The sequence below is a fragment of the Aythya fuligula genome, chromosome 5, assembly GCF_009819795.1.
Source record: "Aythya fuligula isolate bAytFul2 chromosome 5, bAytFul2.pri, whole genome shotgun sequence".
In the NCBI taxonomy this organism is placed as follows: Eukaryota; Metazoa; Chordata; class Aves; order Anseriformes; family Anatidae; genus Aythya; species Aythya fuligula.
Genome location: NC_045563.1, coordinates 46,435,055 through 46,456,471, shown reverse-complemented (window position 1 = coordinate 46,456,471; position 21,417 = coordinate 46,435,055). Strand labels below are relative to the sequence as shown.

The following is a 21,417-nucleotide window of genomic DNA, read 5'->3' as shown; positions in this document are numbered from 1 at the left end:
CAAGGTTCATTACTCTTCATAATGCTTTGGAATACGTAAATTATGGAAGTTATTAGTATGTTTTGCATACAGTGATTGCATAGTTATATTAAAATACACTTCAAAGGCAGTGAAAGTTAAGCAGTCAATTAGTCAAGTTCAAGAGGTGCCGAAGATAAATTATTCTTTGTTTGCTTCTTTTAATGACTATCACCATCCTGGCTATTTTCAGAAAAAGATGTGAAGTTTCAGTTTCAATTTTTCAGTACTGCCTCATGGAGAGGAAATATTTCCATACCTAAGGACTATGTTCTTCAGTATTTGTGGGGGTGGGATCGAGTACAGTCAGTCGTAGCATCCTGCAGTCTACCAGATCTCACCCATGAGATGTGACTTTCCATGTGTGACTAATAAATGTATTGCTTTCTTAGTAGCTGTGAAAATCAAACTAAACAGAAGATCACAGTCTATTACCTCCCTTCCTTGATCCTTTTCATTTCATTTCCTTTCTTTAAATATGATACATATGTATGATTATGGATGTGATTAATGCTGAAGCATTATGGGCCAGGTTCTATCAGGTGCTCTTTCATTTTAATGTTATAGTGGTAAAGATTGCCCAAATTTTTAACCTCAGAAGTTGTTACAATATGTCCTACTAACATTTTTTTGTATGAAAATGCTAAAATATGTTGTATTGAAATAGTTCATAGACTAAGATATGAATCTTTAAAACTCCATATACTTTCTAAGAAAGAAATAAGCTTAAATTTATGTAATTATTGTAAAAAACAACAAAACAAAACAAAAAAAACTATTACTGTGTACGCAATGCAAGATAGCTAGTTTTGGCTTAGTGGAGAATTGTGTAATGACTACTAATTAAATATTTTGGATTTATTTCTATATTTTTTAAGGTAACTAATGTATCTTAATGTTTTAAATATTTTCTTAATTGATGCTTTAGCTAAATTCTCTTCTGAAAATATTTGTAGAACCAAATGCAAGTATTTGTACTCCGGTAACACTGACTAGCAGAGGAACAGAGCTGGGTTATGCTTGTTTGTTCAATGAAGGAGAGAGAGGATTGATTTGATAGTGGCAAAATGGTAGGTGTGTACTGTTTTCTAAAGCACTTGTGAATTTTAGTCTTGTTTTATCAGTCTGCTATGTTTCCTCATTTGGTTTGACTAGCTAAAGAAGTCACAAGGTCAAAAAGAAAGGTTTGGTGGTAATGATGAATATCAGACATCAGTCAAGAATTTTTTACTCTGTTCTGTTTGAAGTTGTAGTTAATTATGGGTCATAGTTGTAAAATTCTAGCATTTGCCTTCAGTTTTAATTGTTAAAACTAAAGTTTTTCAAGGAATGGTTTAGCCTGTGGGTAAAAGCAAACATGAATACAGTTAGCTTCAAATATAATTTTAATATCCAGTAATGCAAATGGAAAGGTAAGAAAACTTGGATATGTTATTTGTATTTTATTATGAACAACAGATCTGTTTGCTGGAATGAAACAATATTTCTAGTTCTGTGAAGCTTCGGTATTGTCCTTCTGCACTCAAAATTACAAAACCAATTCTTTACAGAATGGTGTTGCCATTCTGTAACATTGGAGCAGCGTTTTGGATTCCTTTTGAATTCATCATTCTTTGATTGTGTTAAAAAATGAAATCTGAATCTGACTGGAACTATTAAGTAGTGAACAGTTTGATTTGCTTTAGATGTAAGCTAGAGCAAAGTGCTCCTGAAATTTTGCAATCTTGTCTTGCTTCCTTAAAATTGCTTTTCTGTTAACTTGGTAGCTTAGTTTCTCATTTCACTTCATGACCAGGCATCCTTTTGGACACAATGAAGATCATCTAGAATCATGTACAGAACTTGCAAAGTTTTTATAATTTTCTGATATCTGCCTTAAATTACCTTTTTCTAAACATCTGCTAAAGCTGTTACAGCATTTCTGAAGAAATATTTATGCATCGTGGCATAAATATTAGTTGCTCCTTAGTTGCTGCTAGGGAGAAGTCACTGTTTAATTATACAAAATCCCTGTGGTTTCTGGTTGGGTTGGTATTGCTTTTGTCTAGTTTAATTTATAACCTTATCCCATACTTCTATCTTTCAGAGGAAGAACTTGTTTCCAAAAAGGAGTCTTTATTTTAATCACCAGCCTTCCCACCTCGGTCTTAATTGCTTGATGTTTATGCAATCATCCTGAAGTGTGAAGTGCTGTGACAATTTGATGGTTTTATGAGTTCTTTGAGTGTGCTTGTATTCAGCATGTTCGTATTTTACTGTAGGTACAAAATAACAAATAGCAACGAAGATGATAGATTTGAAAGTGGGGATGCAGTTCAAAGCCATTATGACAAGGGAGGAGCAATCACAGGCATGAATCTGTAATACCTGCCAGTCAAGCTCATTATGTTGTGTTGTTATAGCAACTGGTCAGACTTTTCCATACTTAAAATATCTTGTGTCAAATAATTAGTACGGCTTAATTGTATTTTATTGCAAAAGAGGCAAGTAATTAAAGAGGTTCTTGCAATGGCTGTGGGGACAGAAAGGGTCAGAAACCACTTGTAATTGGAATGTATTTCGTGGTTATGAATTAATAGGTCTAATAACCTATCTCTTCATTCCCCAGGATTCAAACCAGTTTCCAACATATTTGAATTGCTTTTGCTTGCTCAGAATAAAGAATAAAAAACAGCTCTTGCTCCCTTCCCCCCTTTTTCCTTTTCCTTCATCTCTTCTTGTCAGCTTCTAAAACCTATAACACGTATGATACATTTAGACCTTCCTTGACTTGATAAACACATGGACAAATGGCCTGATAAAATCTGGTTTGGCCTTTCCAGTGTGTTACTCTGTTAGGGTTTAGGCTCTTGGTTGTATATTACTGTGAGTTCTCCTGTTTTTCCAAGTATTGAAACTTTTTGAGCATTTGATCAAAGACAGTAATCATCATAATCCACAGATGTAGAGCTTTGGAGGAAAAAAGATTACTCACAACATAGTGTTTGGGATTTCAGTTCAGGCAGTGACAAAATCAATCAGAAAACTGATCAAAAGGTAATCATCGACTGATACCAGCTATGGAATCAGAGCTTACTGAAAAGCCAAGAACCTGCCTTTTTATATTCTGGGGAGGTATTTTTCCTATGTCTTCAGGACTCCTGGATTTGAGAAGAAAGCAGCCATCCTGAGTGGGGGGACAGAAATAAAAGAGCTTCTGAAGAGGTGCAAAGGCTGCATTGTAGACTGCAATATGTATAAGGCAGTACTCAGGTTTATTGCAATAGCTGCAGTGGATTACATCCTTCCACCTTATGAAAAAGAATTAAAATAATGCACAGCAAAAGCCTTGGCAATCCCAAACATAGGTCAGTAAATCTTCCAGTGACTTCAGCTAGAACTTTTTCCTCTAATGCAGGTACTGTTCTCCATGTTGTTCATGTTCTTATATCACAGGGCTTTGCGGTTTTACAGTTGACAGTCCCATCTGTTTCTCTTCATCTTCTAGTTTAGCAATCATCTTCTTTTTATGTTTTCTTTACTTAACAAGGTCATTCGTACCTCTTCTCTGGGTATATGACTGTAGCAGGAGCTTGTGATAATTAGATATGTGGAGCACAGGGAGTTATTCCCACATGGCACCTCTGCCATATGGTTTTGAAATGGCTCTTTGCAATGAGAAGGAAAGCTTTACTTCTCCCTTCAGGCCTCCCTCAAGGTAGAAAAGTTGACTTATTTGTGGTGGTGAACCTATTTATTATCTTAGCAGACTTAATTCAATGGAATCCATGTTTCAGTTAACACAATCAAATGCTTTTTATGACTTTGAAAAGAAAAAAAAAAAGTTCACTGATGAAAACTGAAGCAAAAGGGAAAAGTGATAAACTCTGTCTGCCCAAGATTTTTTTCTCTCTCTCTATTTTTTTTAAACAAACAAAAACATTATTTCTTCATTCCCACTTTATTAGTGTCTCTTCCACTATGCTTTTATTAATCGGTGCCTTGCAGGAGTTTTTGCTCTTTAACTTTACTTTGGTCTTTATCGTTTGGCCTTCTGTTACATACATATCATTGTGTTTGTTAATGTTTAACTTGTTCAGATTTACAATTAGTAGGTGTTTTAAGGACTTCTTATATTAATTGCACAGCTGCACTGGTGATTACTCCATGTGTTGGATGACTTGTATAGGGAATGCAAAGTGTTAGTATTTTGAAAGCCTTCTTGCAATTTCACATATTTGCATGTGGAACCACTTCAGTTATGAACATGCTGTACTGTTTTACCTTTGGCGGTGTAATCAGATTAATTGTGAACACTTACTGTCTTGAATTCGCTCAAATATTTGCAGAACACAAACTTTTATTGTTCAAACATGGCAAAAAGATGTATCTTTCTAACTTCCTCAGGCAGTAACAAAATCTTAGAATGTACACAAAGCCCACAGATGCTGTGAGTGTAATTCCTATTAACGCTGTTCTTCTAAGTTAGCAATTTCTTCAGAAAACCAAAGATTCTTTGTGTCCAGAGTGCTATATACCTGATAGAAGACTGCAGTTATGGCTAATGTGAAAAATCAGTCTGCTTCATTTAATGGTAAAAAGTATATATGTACACATAGTTGTTAGAGGTAAGACAATATTCCATTTTGAAGTTTCCAGTTAATTTAAGGAAAAAAAAAAAAAAAAAAGTATGAGCATCATTTTGTCCCTTGATTTGTGCTCCAAGTGTTGCCATTTGATTTAAATAACACCTCTTTTGGAAATCATTTTGAATAAATATACGCGCGTTGTTCTTTGCTTTAAAATATAATCTTAACATATCTTAGCAGGAAGCACAGATATGTTTTTTTCTGGCAAAAACTGAACAAATAAAAATACATAAATATTTGTCTGACTTACTGCACAGATATGGAAGATGTTCTGCTTTTTCATGGTGCAAAGTGCTGGGTTTTCTTTACATACTGCCACATGACTTAGTATTAGTTTAACTAAATATCAGAAGATATAAATTCTCAAGTATTTAACTGCCCTGATGAAGATAACTTCTTAAAAGTCATAAATCTCCACTCTAATTGGATAAAATATAGTTTTATTACTTCATAGTCCATTTCCAATTCAAGTCAAGAGTGCCATCCAGATTATTCTAAAGCCTGTTTAAAATGTGCTAACCCCGTGAAATTTGTATCATTTATGAGATATTAATAATTATTTCCATGAATTTGTCACCATTCTATCTTTTCAAAAAACAAAGGCTGAAAGCCATGTAGTAGTTCCGTTGGTGTGAATCCTAAATAACTCTATATAACTGTGACTAAAATATGGTCAATTGAGAGGCGAAAACTCCCTTTGATAAGTATTAAGAAGGAACTGGAAAATCAGCAGAAATGTTCTTTGTTCTTTAGCTCAGTCCCAAAAACTGGAAATGGGTATATAGTTCATAGCTGCATAGGACACTGGATTTTACTGAGGTACCATAGATTTTCATCTAGCATAGGTGCCTTCTCTAACTACAGTCCTTGCAGGCAGGAATTGAATTTATGAATTCTTTCATGTGAAGGTAATACTGTTTGCTGTACTATGCTTGATCATTTAAATGTATTACTGCACATCTGTAACTACTTCATGCCAAAAAACTATCACTATTCTGTGTTTCTTTTATCTTACAGAAAGCATTTAGTGTTCAGCTCTTGCAAGGTTGGACTTGAAGTGTGACAGGTGATGTGTAAAAGACATAGAATAGCCTTAGAAACATTCTTCAGTTTTGTGAGAGCTAGGTTGAAATACCAAAATTTAATTGACATTCCAGCAAATTAATTTCAAAAACTATGTATGTAATAACCTTGTAGTCCTATTTTAACTAGATTTATCAGCAATGAGAATGTGGCAGTTAAACCTCAGAAGTAAGAGCAAAACTTGTTGGATTTTGGTCCTTGCTACCTGTAGAAGTCAGAGAATATTACAGTATGCTTCCACTTAGGAATGTAACTTTAAATAGCTTTTGAATGCATTAGTTTTAAGAGACCATGGGTAAAATATATTATCAAACTAAAGCAGCACACTAAGATAATCAAAGCTTTATCAGTTCTTTGATTCTTCTTTTAGATAATTTGTCTCAATTGATCTTACTGAGTTGAATTCTTTCTTTTTTTTTACTTAAAGTTAATAATTATTCTTGCATTTTGAAAGTATTTACTATGCACTTTTCACATATAAACAAAAATGGATCCAAGTAAATAGTGGGCATTGTTTGTGATAGCATCATTCAAAATTACAGTCTTAGGGCTCTGAGAACTGTGTCCCTGATGAGGGAAATGCTGTCATGAAATTGTTTGTTGGGCAGAAGTTAAAAGTGTTCTCAGGAGCATTTGATTTGATGCATTCAGCAGGCTCGGGATTAGCAAAGGTGCAAAGGGCAGTGGGGGATGCTGCCTTCTTGCCTCTAGAGCTGCCTTTCCTATAGCACAAGAATGAAGCACACCCTAAATACAGAGTGCAGGGCCATTGAAGCAGGGGCTGCCTTCAAGGGATTGGAAGGATATGAACGTTCCCACTGCTTTGAAGGGAGAGAGCTGTTAAACAGCTAGATCATGTCCATGCTTTAGCATTTTCTATCAACTTTGCCTTCACAGGTCATGTTTTACTGAAAACCCGCTAGTAGTAAGGCCAGGGTGGAACAGGCAGAGATACTGGTGGTGGAAATGCCAGGCCTGGCATGACTCCCAGTTAAGGAATCTAAACACTCTTCTTCTGAGGCTCCTTGAAGTGGAGCATCTCATTGCCAGCATCTTGTGAAGTAGAAGAAATCCAATAGTGGATAGGATTTCATGCTGTGCTCCCCTACTGTAGATAGGTTTGTTCATCACCTGAAGTTCTGTTTCCTTGCAAATAACACTGCTTTTGTTTGGCCTACACTATTTCTGGAGAGAAAACAGAGACAACATTTCTCTCCTAACGCCATTGCTGACCTGGATCAGTTTTATATACCCAGAATCCTGCAGCCTGTGAGTTTTACACTCTGCCTGACCAGAGAACATCATCTGGTAGCTATGCCGCTATCAGGTCTTCACCTGCAGTCACAGCATCCTTCTCCCACCCTTTGTGCCTTCTGCTGCTTGCACCCAACGTACATTCCCTTTCATTCTTCTTTGCTACCAAGCAAAGAACACCTACCTGGCTCAGGCCTCCTGGCAACCACAGAACCCCAGCTCCAGGTTAGGCAGGGCTGGGATGGGGGCTTGGAACAACTTCACTGCTCCTTACCTGATGCAGGGTGAGGGAAAGATGCTCCCTCTTTCTTTTGTGGTTGTTAAATCTTTTGGGTGATGGTGCTGGTCACCTTGAGTTTGTACTGGGGTGGTTTTAATTCAGGTGTGGTTGAGGAGAAATGCAAGAAGCAACTGGAAGAGTTAGTCAGGATGTTCTCTGGCATTTGAAAGATCTGACCTTTTAGGTGAGGATGGAAAAGAAATGTAATTTTGTTCTATCTGCAATTTTAAATCAGGCATGGAAGAATTTGGGATATCAAGTGCCTGTAGCTCAACCTTCATCCAGTCATAGCTGGAGTTGATCAAAATACATCTCCTATACACTGAATAAAAATTATTGTAATCTGCCATGGAGCAGGCTCCAAACCCAGCATAAAGAGTTTTTGTAGCGATCTGTGTAGCACTGTATTAATATAGCAGATTTGCATGTTCTAAGCAAGAGGGTAATCTGGAAAGCTTTTAATTTTGTATTTATTTGTTAAAACAAACAAACAAATGAACAAACAAATTGCCATACAGCAGAACTACCATAGTTATACTTTTTCTTATTTACAGCTGAAGCTGAGTAGTAGATATATTAGTGTGTCTGAATTTTATTCGGTTTCACATCCAGGAATTGACAGCCTCAGTTTTTCACGTGCACTGTGTATAATACCAGTTCTTGGAGGAACAGAGCACAGTATTGTATTTAGAGTACTGTATCTGAAAATGCTTCAACCTCACTTGAGGGTTACTTAAGCATTTCAAAATATGTGCCCTTAAACTAGTAGTTTTTATCTTCAAAAAATTCTTTTTACGATTAACCTGCTGATTCTTGAAACAAGCTTATTTTTTATTATGTTGAGAAGTAGTTTTTAACCAGAGAGATGGTGTCACGTCTAAGACTGTAGTAAGACATACTATTGGATGAGGTGGAGTAGAGCTTCTGTATTTATGTTGTCCAGTCTAGCAAGGACTAATTCCTCTACTTTTATGATACATCATCTAACAAGAATTTATTAGGACCCATGTTTCATCTACAAAGGATGGACGTTAAGCTGCAGTAATGTCAGTGTAGTGGTTCAGAAAAAAATCACCTATTGGCTTCTCAACAAAACAATACATATTTTCAATTCTCCTTTAGATGTACCATTGTCTTGGAAGCCTGGAAGCACTTAATATGTATTACAAGATTCTGTAAGAATAACATTGCTGTGACTCAGCCTCTTTTCTTCAATGTAGATGCTTGTTATGTAATTTAAGCGTTATGTATATTTTTGACAGCAAGATTATTTATTTATTATTCAGTATAATTTAATTAGTCTTCCATTTACTCTTCCTCATCTCTAATGGAAGTTTATGTGCTCAAATCTTTGGTGTTGAGATGATTCTCATCCTGGATTATGGTGGAGAATGCATTAGTGTGGTTGGAGTAATCAATGCTTTCATTGTGCTCAAAGTGAATTCTATCATCTTCAGGTATAAACATTCTGAAACAACATTTGTAGTTTGAGGCTTGTCCTGAAAAGAGGGTTATTTTTCCAGTGCAGTTTTCCATGTAGTGGGGACACCTAGACAGATTTCAGTTTAATACAGATCTCTACACTGTCTTTTTTTTTTTTCCATATGCCACAAAAGATCCAGATTACAAATCCTGTCCAGAGAGAAAATTAATAATAATAATAAATAATAAAGAAATCCCAAATATATTTATATATAAATATATGTACAGAGAGCCTAATGAGGCAAGTGATTTAAAACGGAATAAATTAAAAAGTGGGAAAACCATGATTCTCTCATTTTTCAGAATGAGGGAAGTTCTTTTCTTAGAAGTTGACATCCTACAAGAAGGTCACATACTTTGCTAACAAAGTATTTTTGCTGAATATTCTGTTTCATACGAGTTTATTGTAATACTTTTGTAACTAGACTTTAGAAAAACGGTATCTCCCCCTCCTGCCTTTTCCTAGTATCATAATGAATAGTTGAAACATTACATTGATTATAAAATCTAATAGAAAATTAATATAGTACTTTAATAACTAAGTGCAGGTTGTGTGATTTGACATATGATGTTGTAATAAGTACAGCTGCACACATTTTATTGAAATTGTCTTTTCACAAGTAATACAAGTTTTCAATCACATTTAGGAAAAGGGTTTTCCTTTTTTTTTTTTAGGTTTAATATTATATGTGGTTTGTTGGTATGTGTTGCTGATGGACTGAGTTTGGAGGAAAATCAGTTTGCTTTTGCAGTGTGGTGCGTCTTACATCTGCAAAATGTAGTCTGACAATCTGCTTTAAAGCAGGCTTTTCACGTTGTCCCTGATGTACAGCAGAGACAGTTATGATAGCTAATGAAAACATTTTTAATTATGAAAGAAGAAGTGTGAGAGAGGGGAGGATCTACTTCAGATCAACTTTTAAATTATTAAATGATTCACATCTGACTGTTTTATACATCTGCCATTTTTTTCTCTTTTTTTTCCTCTTAATTTCAACTTAAAACTGTGAGGAGGGAGAAGATGTTTGCTTAGAAGTGAGCGCATAATGAGAGGTCTGTCTGGTGTAGTTACAGAAATAACAGAAATAAGTAACAGAAATAAGTTAGAAGCAGAATTGTGTTAACCTCGAGGTGACCTGTTTCCGAAATTGAGAGAGAATTGTGTCACTCTTTGTTCGTCCGGTCGCATGCCTACTTGGTGATAATTCCATGATGAATACCAGAGACAACATCGCACTTCTGTTAAATAGTCACATTTTTAAAAATGTGTGCTAAGGCAGTCAAGACTAAATGAAGATCTGATTTAGTGAAGACTTGAGCCATGTACTGAGTTCATAAAACAAACACATAAATCCTCTAGCTAATAGTCAGACTAAACTTCTGAAAATATGACTAAATAGAGTTGTTCTGTGAGCTAGTCTGTAACTCTGTGCCTTATTACATTCAGTGCTCTTGTGGAATTGTGTTTCTGTAAGGTTGCCTGAATCCCGCTTGTTGTTCTAGCATAGTAAACTCTTCTACCATTAACTTCTGCCTGACGGGAAGGTGCCCTTCGGCTAGAGCAGAAAGAGATGTCCAGACAACGTAACAGGCTTTTAAAGGCAAGGAACTCATTCTTGCAAGGTAGCAACAGCTACTACAACCAAACCTCTGTAAATACTATAAACCCCTAACACATCTGTCATGTGTTAGGTTGGATAAATTGGAAAGAAAAATCCACAGCTAACTGAACAAATACAAAGGGAAATACTGTCTGATGCTTCAGCTAGGAAGTTGAGATTTTGTCTGTGGTCAGCCCAACAAAGATTTCTGATAGAAAATACCCAAGGTGAATGCGTGTAACAAACAGTGACTTAGTAACTAGCTGTTACCATAAACAATTGGCAATGAAAATTGGCATGTTTTGTAGCCTCACCTAAGCATTTCAAACAGAGGATAAGAACAAAAATATTAAATCTCTATCATTGCAAAATAAAACGGGACTGCTGAACAGCAGCATGTTATCAAAGGTATCCAAACAGATACGCAAACCGTCTGCCTCAATCTGGTATGTCTGTGTTGTCTGGGAAATATTTATTAGGTTACAAATAAAGGTCTTGTTTTCTTTAAGGAGATTTTCATATGTTCCTCTTGTATCTGCCAGTTTGAGTCAAAACCTTAAATACATAAACATTTGCACCTCTTCTGCCTCATACGTGATTACTTCTATTCTCTGATCGATATATAACTTTGTTTTCCTTTTTATAAAGGAGAACCATTTGGGTTATACTGAGAAAAGATAGCATTAGGGTACTTTCAGCTGTACTTGCGGTTCCCTAGGGTAATTTGCCAGCTTCGCTACTGAGTAAGCCCTCAGGGCTTTTTCTTTATAAAACTTCTGTGAAGTTAAATGAGAATAAGAGGCGCCATGAACATGTAAGCCTATATGCATAGAAAGGCTGTAACGTTTGTGTTTTCTTCTGTACTTGTAGTAAGACACCTACTGGCTGCCTCCCAGGCAGCAAACGCAGCCATGGCCACCACCAGGCGGCCAGTGCTCGCCAAAAGGACTGTGGCCACCCATGCCAAGTGCCTGCCCCATCATGTGGCTGTTCAGGGCTCCGGCTGCAGGGGTGCCTGAGCCTGTCGCTGCCGTTGGAGGGTGACAGAGATGCTGCCTGCGTGAGGTGCGGGCGGGTGGAGGAGCTGAGCAGCCTGGTGGCGGAGCTCAAGGAGGAGGTGAGGAGATTAAGGGCTACGGGGGTGTGAGCAGGAGTTAGGCCTGCGGAGTCACTCCCTGCCGTGCCTGAGGTAAAGGCACCAGGGTGACACACCCCAAAGAGCGGGGGACCCCCAGCCCTGGCACTGTCGGGCAGAGGGAGGGGACCTGAGAGATGGAGAGGAACAGAAACAGGTCCCTGCTCGGCGTCGCAGGGGAGCCCCCTCCCTACCCACCTTGCCTCCCCAGCTGCCCTCACACAGCAGGTTTGAGGCCCGGGAGCTCGGGGGACAGTGTGGTGGGGGTGTGGGGGAAAGTCCATACAGGAGGCTGTCTAGGGTGAGGAGGTCAACTGCACGCCTCAAGACTGCCTCCACCAAGAAGGAAAGAAAGATAATGGTCATGGGTGATTCTGAGGGAAACAAAGGGCCCCATATGTCGGCCAGACCCTACCCATAGGGAAGTCCGCTGCCTCCTGGGGGCCCAGGTCAGGGATATTACCAGGAACCTTCCTGGCCTTGTTTGCCCCTCTAATTATTATCCCTTAGTGATAATTCAGGCTGGCAGCAATAAAAGTGCTGAGAGAAGCCTGAAGGCTAGCACTTCAGGGGGTTGGGGCACTTAGTGGATGGAGTGAGTGCAGAGGTGGTGTTTTCCTCTGTCCCTTCAGGGATGGGGAGGGATACTGAGTGCACCTGGAAGGCCTGGCTGATCAATACATGGATGAGAGGCTGGTGCCGTTGTAGGAATTTATGTTTGTTTTTTTTTGATCATGGGGAGGTTTCCTTGGTACCTGGCCTGATGGCTGCCGATGGGTCCCACCTGTCTCAAAGGGGGAAATGGACTGTAGACCCAGAGCTGGCAGGGTTCATCTAGAGGGCTTTAAACTAGATATGAAGGTGGCCGGAGGGGAAATGAGGCTCAATAGAGATGAATCCAATGAAATTCTGCACTGGAGCTTCATTAGAAGCATCAGCACTCCAGGTGCTTCATCTGTGCTTCAGGCCAGGAGCGGAGAAACTGAGCATGACTTCCTTTGTCTTTGGTCACAGCTTCCTGGGAAATGGCTAGTGCAAGGCAGCTGAGGTTTTCTGTGTTTATCGTACCCTAGCTGCTGAAGCAGCTTGGTAAAAGAAGTCTATTAAGTTAAGAGCTGACGGACAAGGAAGAAAATAAATTAGTCTGAAGGGATATGAAAGTGGCAGTACAAAAAGGGAGAGATTAGAAAGAGAAGAGAGGAAAAAGGCAATGAATACGAGAAAGGAGAGGAGTGAGGTGAGAGGTGGAGAGAAAGAGGAAGGCTGTTTGTGATCAGCTCCCTGCCCATCCCTTTCCCTCTTTCAGAATGTGGAAATGAAACTGGATCTCTTCTGTCCCAGGCATGCCAATATCCCATGCTTGTCTGGTTCAGCGTGATGGAAAATTGCTCTTTTAAATCCAGTATTTTTTAAGAAATAACTACATGTCAAATGTTTGTTGAGTCAAGTACCACCTCAGCTAGGACATAACATGTTAAGAATGTTTGATTAGCATTACTGTGATTCAAGCAAGTGTGCAGTAATATGTGTGCTGCAGTTTTACACAGTAACCCTTCTTACAATGCATGTAATAGGATAGGTCAGAGATGATGAGATATGGCACATCTGGAAGATGTCTGTGCACAGTTGCAATCAAAGTAAATGGGAGCTCCCTATTTTGAACATTGTACTTTGAATTTTTGTTGTCCTTAACAGAGACAATTTAAAAAAAAAAAAAAAAAGTTAATGCATTTAAAGTCAGACACACAAAATTATCGGATGATAGTTACAGTTTTGGGCTTAATATTGATTTTTTCCAAAAGTCAAGCTTGGAGCTAGTATCATCCCCATGGATGTGATTTGAAGATGAATTAATTCACTTTTGCTCTTACATACAATGTTGATAAATGCCCAGAGGCAGGAGAAAGGAAAATAAATTCTCTGTGCATGGTCAGGATGGGTTCTCATTAAATGAGGTGCATGCCTGAACAACTTTAAAATAACAGCATACCTTACATGTAATAGGCTGTAATAATTGCTGCAAGTTACATTTCTAATTTTCAAGCTCGTTCATATGTATGTTGAGTATTTTTTAATCGTGTTGGGATTTTTAGCAACAGAAGTGAGAACTTCCAAAGTGAGGGAATGTGTTGAAGAAGAAAACTGTGTGCCAGGGTTCCTTGGGTGATAACTCTGGGCTGTAACATCTCATTTTTGATTCTGCACAAAGGTTAGCTCCTGCCATTACTGAAGTCACTGTACTGGAATGGGACAAGATGTTAAAAGCTATCCTTAAATTTTAAATGTAGAAAAGTAGATCTGTTTTCATATTTGTCTAGTGGGACAACTTACAATTCTGTATTTGTTACAAAGGGATATGTGAAGGTTCCAAGGTTTAACTTGCACTATTTGGAAAGGCATATTGTTTCTGGGCATGTGTGTATTGAGAAATAGTGTAATAGCTGATACCATTTGTTTGCTTATGTAGATACTTAAATAGCATGCTTGGGTTGGCCTAAATATGAAATGAAAATCTTTTCTAATCCTTCTAGCAGTAGGCGACAATTTGCCAATACATGAATGAGCAAACCACAGCATAAGAAGGAAAACATTCCCTGCAATTCTGCAAGTAGTAATTTAGATTAGTAAGGAAGGGGAAAATGAATCTTTTTTGAACTGAGAAATACAAATTCTTTCTCTCTCTTTCTCTAACTGTATAGTGAAATGGAATTTCAGCATTGATGGGATCAGGGTAGTGTCTGATGGAAATAATTTATAGTCATCTTAGGAGGGAGAAATTTCAAACAAGATTTAAAGGGAAATGAGACACATTCTGAAAGGTATAGTTTTACTAGGTTTTATAGAAACATTATTAATGGAAAAAATTATCTTTAATGCTACCTTATGACCACCGTGTTTGCTTTTGATTGTTTTATATAATCATCATACAGATGGACAACTGCTAACAGGAGTTCAGATTTAAATTGCTGATATAATCCCCAAGGGGAAAAAAAAGAAACCAGTGACCGTGGCCAGATAAATCCCCTAATGTGTAGTCAAGAAAGTTGTCAGCAGAGTTAATTCAGCCTTCTTGCTGGCCAAAGCTGCAGGTTACAATGCTGCAGAAGAGATGGAAGAACGTGCTAGAGGCTGTGATGCTGCTGTGGTCTCTCGTTAGTAGCTTGCCATCTTCTGGTGTAGTTCCATGAGGCAGCAAGCAGCATTGTTTCCATTGTGCAGTCGAAGATGCAGACACAAGGAGACACTGTCTCTGTGCTGAGATGATGCTGGGAACAAAGAACATCAGCTTACAACATACTAACCATTCTGCACTAGTTGCCTACACAGTTTTTGCATACAAGTAATTTTCAGTTTCCACTTTGTGCCAAGTAGATATGAGGTAGATTATTCCCCATTCAAAATGTCCATGAAAGAAAATAATGCCAAGAAGATAGTGGTAAAGAAAATTTTGCTAAAAGTTGCTTAACAGTAACTTTTTCTTTTAAACAAGCTTTATAGTTTTTTATTTTATTCTTAGAACATTAACTAAGCCCCTTTTACCGGACAGCCTTTCTGATCACATAATAGTGGCTTATAATTAAGTGCATTGATTAGCCTCATGCTACCTAATTAGGTACAACCTAGGAATGACTTCAGTTCCTATGCTTTCATATATAAGAATTAGACTATAAAAATATTGAAGAATAGTCTTCATCTTCTTATCTGATGAATGTTAATTCATTCACTGCTTAAATAAAAAAGCTTATAAATGCAAACATGGCAAATTGGAAAATTGACTGAGAAAATTATTTGTAAGCAAGAACATTTTGATACAGTGTTCAGCATCTAAGCGTGGTAAAGCTGCTTTTTAGAATTGCCTGCTATTTAATTTTGTAACTGCTTTTTAGAAAAGTTAATTCCATATCTATGTTTTTAATTTGTAGGTACATTGAAACCTTGAAGGAGCACAAACCGAAAATTGTCTGGGATGAACAAATTGCTGAACACTACTTCAAATACAAAAAGTGAGTTACAGTTATTTGCTTACTGTTCTGCAAATATTATTAGGCATGGCCCAGTACACAATGTATTACCAGTTAACTATAGTATGCAACTGAATTCAGCAAATGGAAATTCTGTTGTTTGTGATCTGTATGTCAACACTGAACTGCAGCATAAGAGTGCTTCAGGCAAGAGAATTAAATCAGGGAAGGATTAATGAAATAACCCAAGCTAACACAATCTTCGGAAGAGAAGTCTGATGAGTCATATCTTTAGAAGCTATCCATCAAAGTTATCTGCTGAGTGTCATTTACTCTGAGCATCTGAGATTAGTATTGTGAGTTAATTGGGTGATTACCAGTAACTCAGCCAAATATAGTTCTGAGAAAAGTCTGTGGAATGGGAGTCTGGTTTTAGAAGTCCTAGTGACTAGATTGGTTAAGCAATTGCACTAAGTAAAATGCACCGTGGAGTAGGGTAATGAGACTATCAGGTGAACATTAGAAATTGTTAAAAGTCTGGGAATGTTTTCCCAAGAGCATGAAGGGAAAGGTTAATAACTTTCTTTGTCCTCTCTTTTTCATCAGGAAATGCCAAGAGGTTTCCTGCTGCTATTAAAAATCCATTTAAAACAGAGTTAAACAAACAGCAAAATCTTATTAAGCCTCAGTAATAATTTGCTATATGTTATATACAAACATACAAAAATACAGTAATATTTTACAAACAAAATCTTACTGCTTTGAAGACTGCTGAGAAGAAGCACTGAAATTAAGAGTGAAATACATCTTGGGGTGCTTTAAGAAAAAAAACAGTAATGTAACTACATTGCTTTTTAATAAATACCTTTTTGCTTTGGATATTTTTGAACTTGAGGAAAAAAAAAAAAAAAGAACAAAAACAAAAGCCCTGCCCTACCTAGGTATTGTAATTAATTTTCAAGTATTCTCTCAACCTGCAATTTTCGCCTGCGTTGTAAACTTCTCAGCTTACATGTATCTCTTATCAGAAAAAAAAAAAAATTACTTGTAGGTCAGCAATGTTTCAATTTATTTTATGTGTTTGTATAGCAGGACTGGAATCTGTGTCCTTTCATTTTTAATTATTTGGTATCCTGTTGCACGGTTACTTTGTCTGTGTCAAACGGTTACAAGGTGTTTTGTGTTAACCAAAGAGAAATAAATCAAAAGCTTTGTTTTACTGATCTTAATGCAAAATCCAGTTGGAGACACAATAACCACTGGATGAAAACTTGCTCTCAAAGCAGTAAATCTGAGGGCTCTGTTTGAATGGCATGAGTTTGGGATTCATTTTGGAAACACATTTCCTAAACGTCTTCCAAACTGAACATGTTGGAAAGAGAAAGCTTGTCAGTAGTACTACATCATTTGCCTTTGAAAGCCAGTCTTTGGAGATTCTTGTTTGTGGCCTTTCAAGAACAATTTTTGATGCGTAAAACGTGCTGGGTAAGAAAATCACTCTGAATTTCAGTTGGTGTGCAGTGCTTGGCAGGCAACTGTGTGGCTCACTGTGTCTGCAGTAGTTCAGCCAAATGCAGGGGGTTATATAAGGGAACACTTTTTCAGGCACCACCTTGCTTTGCAAAGGAGCAGTTACGTTGGATGGGAATAGCAGGTAGGCCTGAAATATGCTTCACTAGTAAAGCATCTCACCTGGAAATCTTGCATGTCTGCAGTTGCTAAGAAATCAAATCGTGAATCTTTAAGCAAACCACAGCTAATGGTTTTCACGTAAGAAGCAGAATATATTACAAATAATCACAGATGTCTGTCATCGCTGGGTGTCTGTCCCTGTGCACTGTACAGGTAGGTATGCATTTGCTTGAGTTGAAAGATTCGACCAGCAATGTCCGCTTGGTCTGTCCAAGCACTCTGCCTTCCCTCCTAGCCTAACTGGTGAAGTGATGCTGTGAGACCACCTGTAACTCATCCTTCTCATTTCTAGTGGTTAAAATGCAGCCTTGGTATCTGTGCCCACTGTAGCTTGCCTTGCCTGTGTATTTTATACTGGTATCATTTAGTTTGACATAAAAAATGGTTGGTTATTTGAGGAAATTTTTCACAGTTTGCATCTGACAGTCAAGTGTCTTCATCTTTTTTCTTTTTTTTCCAGTAAGTATTTAGTAGGCAGAACTGCCTGTTACTATCTGTCAGTTTTACAATATTGTTGCACTCAGCTGCAGTAAGGCATCACAAGGTATTTACTTAGATCTTGTATCAAGCCATCTCTGGCTTGAGATGTCCTTTTCAGTTTACATCTTCTGGACATCTTGGAGCCTCTGTTTTTTGCTATTAGCCTTTCCACCTCTTTTAAGTGTTGTCCTCCTTAAACACCACTTGTGTGGAGTAAATACATATTTTGTTTGATGTACTGCCAAATATTCCTGTAACTGAGACCGGCTGGAGAGTGAAAAGATTGCATACTTGACTTACAGATACACAGTGCAGGTGTAGCTTCCCCTAATTGCTTTTCTTTAATTGCTTTTCTTTACCCACCACATGAATCATTTTTGATTCATGTACTGTGATATGTTTGTATCTATAGTAGAAAAGGAGCAGGAGTAGAAGGTTTTTATCTGAAGTAGAAAGGGAAGAGAACTGGAGAACATTTTGGCCCTACCCTGCACTCAGTAACTAGAGTAGTCAGAGGGCAAGTAAGGGCTGAACAGACGTTAATGTCAAAAGTATCTGAATTCAGTGTCCCTCAGCCTCCAGAGTGGGATGACCACTGGGTAAGAAATCTCAGACAAGGTGCTAAATTGCAAGTGGTCTCTTGATAGTGGCATAGTAATGCTTACTTTTAAAAGTGGTAACTTCTTCACAATGAAGTCAGCAGTTTTCTTCAGCACTGTCTTTGTTTCGTTCTTATTAGAAAGAATAAAACTTTTTAATTATAAACCCAGCTAAAAGTCCCATGAGAGTCTACTAAAGCTATTGTGATTACTGTTTTTTTTTTTTTTTTTTTCCCTGTTTTGCAGAAATAAAGGAGGAAAACATGCCATCTTCTATCCAACACTGAAGGTAGGTGTGACTTTCTCAGGTCAGAGGGCGGTAAGAGGAAAAAAGTGTTTACTGGACTTGCATTATTGAGACAATTTGGAAAATGCTTAAGTGGGCTTAGACTTCTGTGAAAGAAATTCACCCTGATGTAGTTGTTATGATTCAAGGCTTCATTTTCCAGTACGAGATATTTTTTTTCTGTCTAATGCATAATGGGTTTTGGAGAATCTTTGAAGATTTGCCATGTCTGAGATAAGACACACCAGGGCAGACAGTGCTCTGAGAGGATCTGTTTGAGTGCACAGGTCATGTGCTAACAGGTGCTGGTTTCACCTTCCTCTGTAATGGGGTCCTGTTTCGCACTGTTGCCCTTCATCAGCCTATTATCTTCCATTCTTTTTCTCTGGAACATATTTAGTATTTTGAAAACTTTGCCCTTACTGAAGTCTTTTGGCTGGACATGCAATTTCTGTGCAGACAGTAGTCTGCAATATATGAGAATACATGATACAATGGTTACTTGCCTTAATTCCCAGGAAGCTATTTTTAGGTTTTCTCAAATTAAGCTAAAGGCAGCATCTTAAGCCTCTTCTGGCTTTTAATATTAGAAGAGAATTGCTTCTTTAGTGACAATATATCATATTTGGAGAGAGCAGAGATATTTTGTATGGTTAAACTAGTGTGAAATTATCTAAAGCTCCATTTTTCTGAATGGGAATATTGTCTTATGTTCTGTTAATACAACTATATTTCCCTTCATTAATCTAATACAGGTGGAAATACTACAATATATGAGATACTAATCACCGTGTCTAACTATGTGCTTCCTAGTATCTGTCTTGGAGTGACAGAAAGTTTCATTGCCAATCTACCAGAGAAAAGACAAATTGTGCTGCATGTTGTCATGCTGCATCCTCTCTGGTCTTATGGAAGGATTTAACCCTGCTAGAGTCAGTCCTAGCCTGGTTAAGGAACATTTATTCCTGTAGATTTCTTTCTTTACACCTTGTTATATTAATAACATATTCAACTGAAGTGTTTGGTGAATTTACAGAAGCAGGTTTTCTTTCAAATTTTAACAAGGCTGTAATGAAATACTTTGAGACTTGTATGCTGAGGCAGATCAAATAGTCACATAACGGTGATCAGGACGATCAGTGGAACACTGCATGTTGGTTTATTTCTCCTCTCACAGGTGTGTTTATTCCCCTTTTTAATGTTATAGTCACTGGTAGGTTGATCGACTCAAAATTGACTTGTTCATAATAAGATAAAAGCAAGCATGAAGTCTGGCTCCAGCAGATGTATTAATGGTGGCTCAACACTTTGTTCTGTTTCCTATGGAAATGAGTTTTTAAAGCATCCCTGTGGTATGTGCAGTTCAAGCAATGCTGCACTTCAAAGTCAGAAAACCTGAAAATGAGACTCAAAAGGAATTATTTTTATTGTCTGAACTGAAAGAAGTTCAGAACGTGAATTGTAACATTAGTTCCCTTGTAAACCAATGGCTAAACTAATTCTGAATCAATAGCAGTAGCACAGATAGGATACATTTTAATATTAATCTTCCAGAATCATTCTAAAATAGAATTCTGATAATGAAAATTATGACTCTGTCTTGAGAGAAGGCAAGGGTATGCACAAGATCTTGATGGTTGTTCTAATTGTCTTCAGTGATAAAGTTTTATTTTACCCTTGGGAAATTTCTGGGAAGAGTTAGGATTTCTGTAAGTTGTGAAGTGATAGCCTAAATGAGAATAGTCCTTTGCATAGTTCATAAATCAGATTTATTTCCATGGCATTTTGTCTATTTAGCTGGTTATGGTGTATTAGGTCATTGAATTAGCTGGTGCAATTAACTGTCTCTTACTAAATGATTGCTTTCTAACCAGAGAATACTTGATATACAGACTTCAAGTTTTTCAGTATCTAGTTCACAGATGGTTATTTTTAAAGTCTGAAAATGGTATGAAGAGATGGCAGCATGGAATGTCTGATGTCACGGACTAAAAGCTAATTGCTTTATGTGTCTTTGTCTTAGTCCATCCAGTTGCGCTTAGAGCTTGCAAAAGAATTGGGCACTGGAATATCCATCTGGGAACTGGGACAAGGCCTGGATTATTTTTATGACCTTCTTTAAAGTAAGAGATGATCTGGGAGAGACTTTATTTGCTTCGCTGAGACTCCAACCTTCAATTAATTTGGGTATACCAGAGAGGTGATTTTTAAAGTATGTTTTGTAATTTATATAATACCTGTATTAAAAATTATTGCATTTTTTTTCCAATAAAGAAGCTTTTCTGATTTGCCACGTAGATGTGATCGTTGGTTTCTGATAACATTCAGAAAAAAGAAAAGAAAAGCCACAGAAATTTATTATAATGCTTCTGAATTCACAGTCATTGAAAACAGACCTACACAACTGGGATGGCACTGGAATTGAAATTGTTTTCTACAAGAAATAAAATGGACAAGTTCTTACCATCTGATCAAAGTTTAAGATGGAGACCTCTCAAACTACTGTTGCTAATAATAAAAGTATGTAAACAGATATTTACAGCAAATCTAATATCTGTTGGACTCTCTGCAGCTTGCTGTCTTCTGATAAGGTAAATCAACATAAGAGGGAGGGGGGTGGCACAGGTAGGGGAGCAATTAGATATCTTTCCCTCAGGCTTATTGAGGATTAAATACTGACAAGCCGTGTTGTTGACTCTGCTTGTTTCCTTCATTTTGCTAAATTCATCAGGTAGTTCAAAATTGGAGTAATTTTGATTCATGTTTTGTTTCTAAACCGTTTTTTTTTTTCTTTTTTTTTTCTTCATACAAGAGAGGATGCTTTGTGATTTTTCTCTTCTACTTAACTTGCTTAGTTTCTTAGTTTACAGTATTTAGCACCAGTGCATGATGCATTAGTGGTTAGTTTGTGGGAACT

The 21,417-nt window shown here is 37.4% G+C and overlaps 1 protein-coding gene across 5 annotated transcripts in view; it reads left to right on the top strand.

Moving 5' to 3' along the window:
* Positions 1–20,948, top strand: part of CHID1 (chitinase domain containing 1) — a 105,839-nt gene extending 84,891 nt beyond the window's left edge. For 4 of the 5 annotated variants that reach the window (XM_032188472.1, XM_032188474.1, XM_032188473.1 and 1 more), the window contains exons 11-13: positions 15,405–15,485; positions 18,461–18,503; positions 20,524–20,948. In XM_032188472.1, coding sequence (XP_032044363.1) covers positions 15,405–15,485; positions 18,461–18,503; positions 20,524–20,622 — 223 coding nt within the window. In that variant the 3' untranslated portion in view covers positions 20,623–20,948. Of the gene's footprint in view, positions 1–15,404; positions 15,490–18,460; positions 18,504–20,523 lie in introns of those variants that run through there. The other variant, XM_032188475.1, reaches the window with a different exon arrangement.
* Positions 20,949–21,417: the final 469 nt, after the last annotated feature.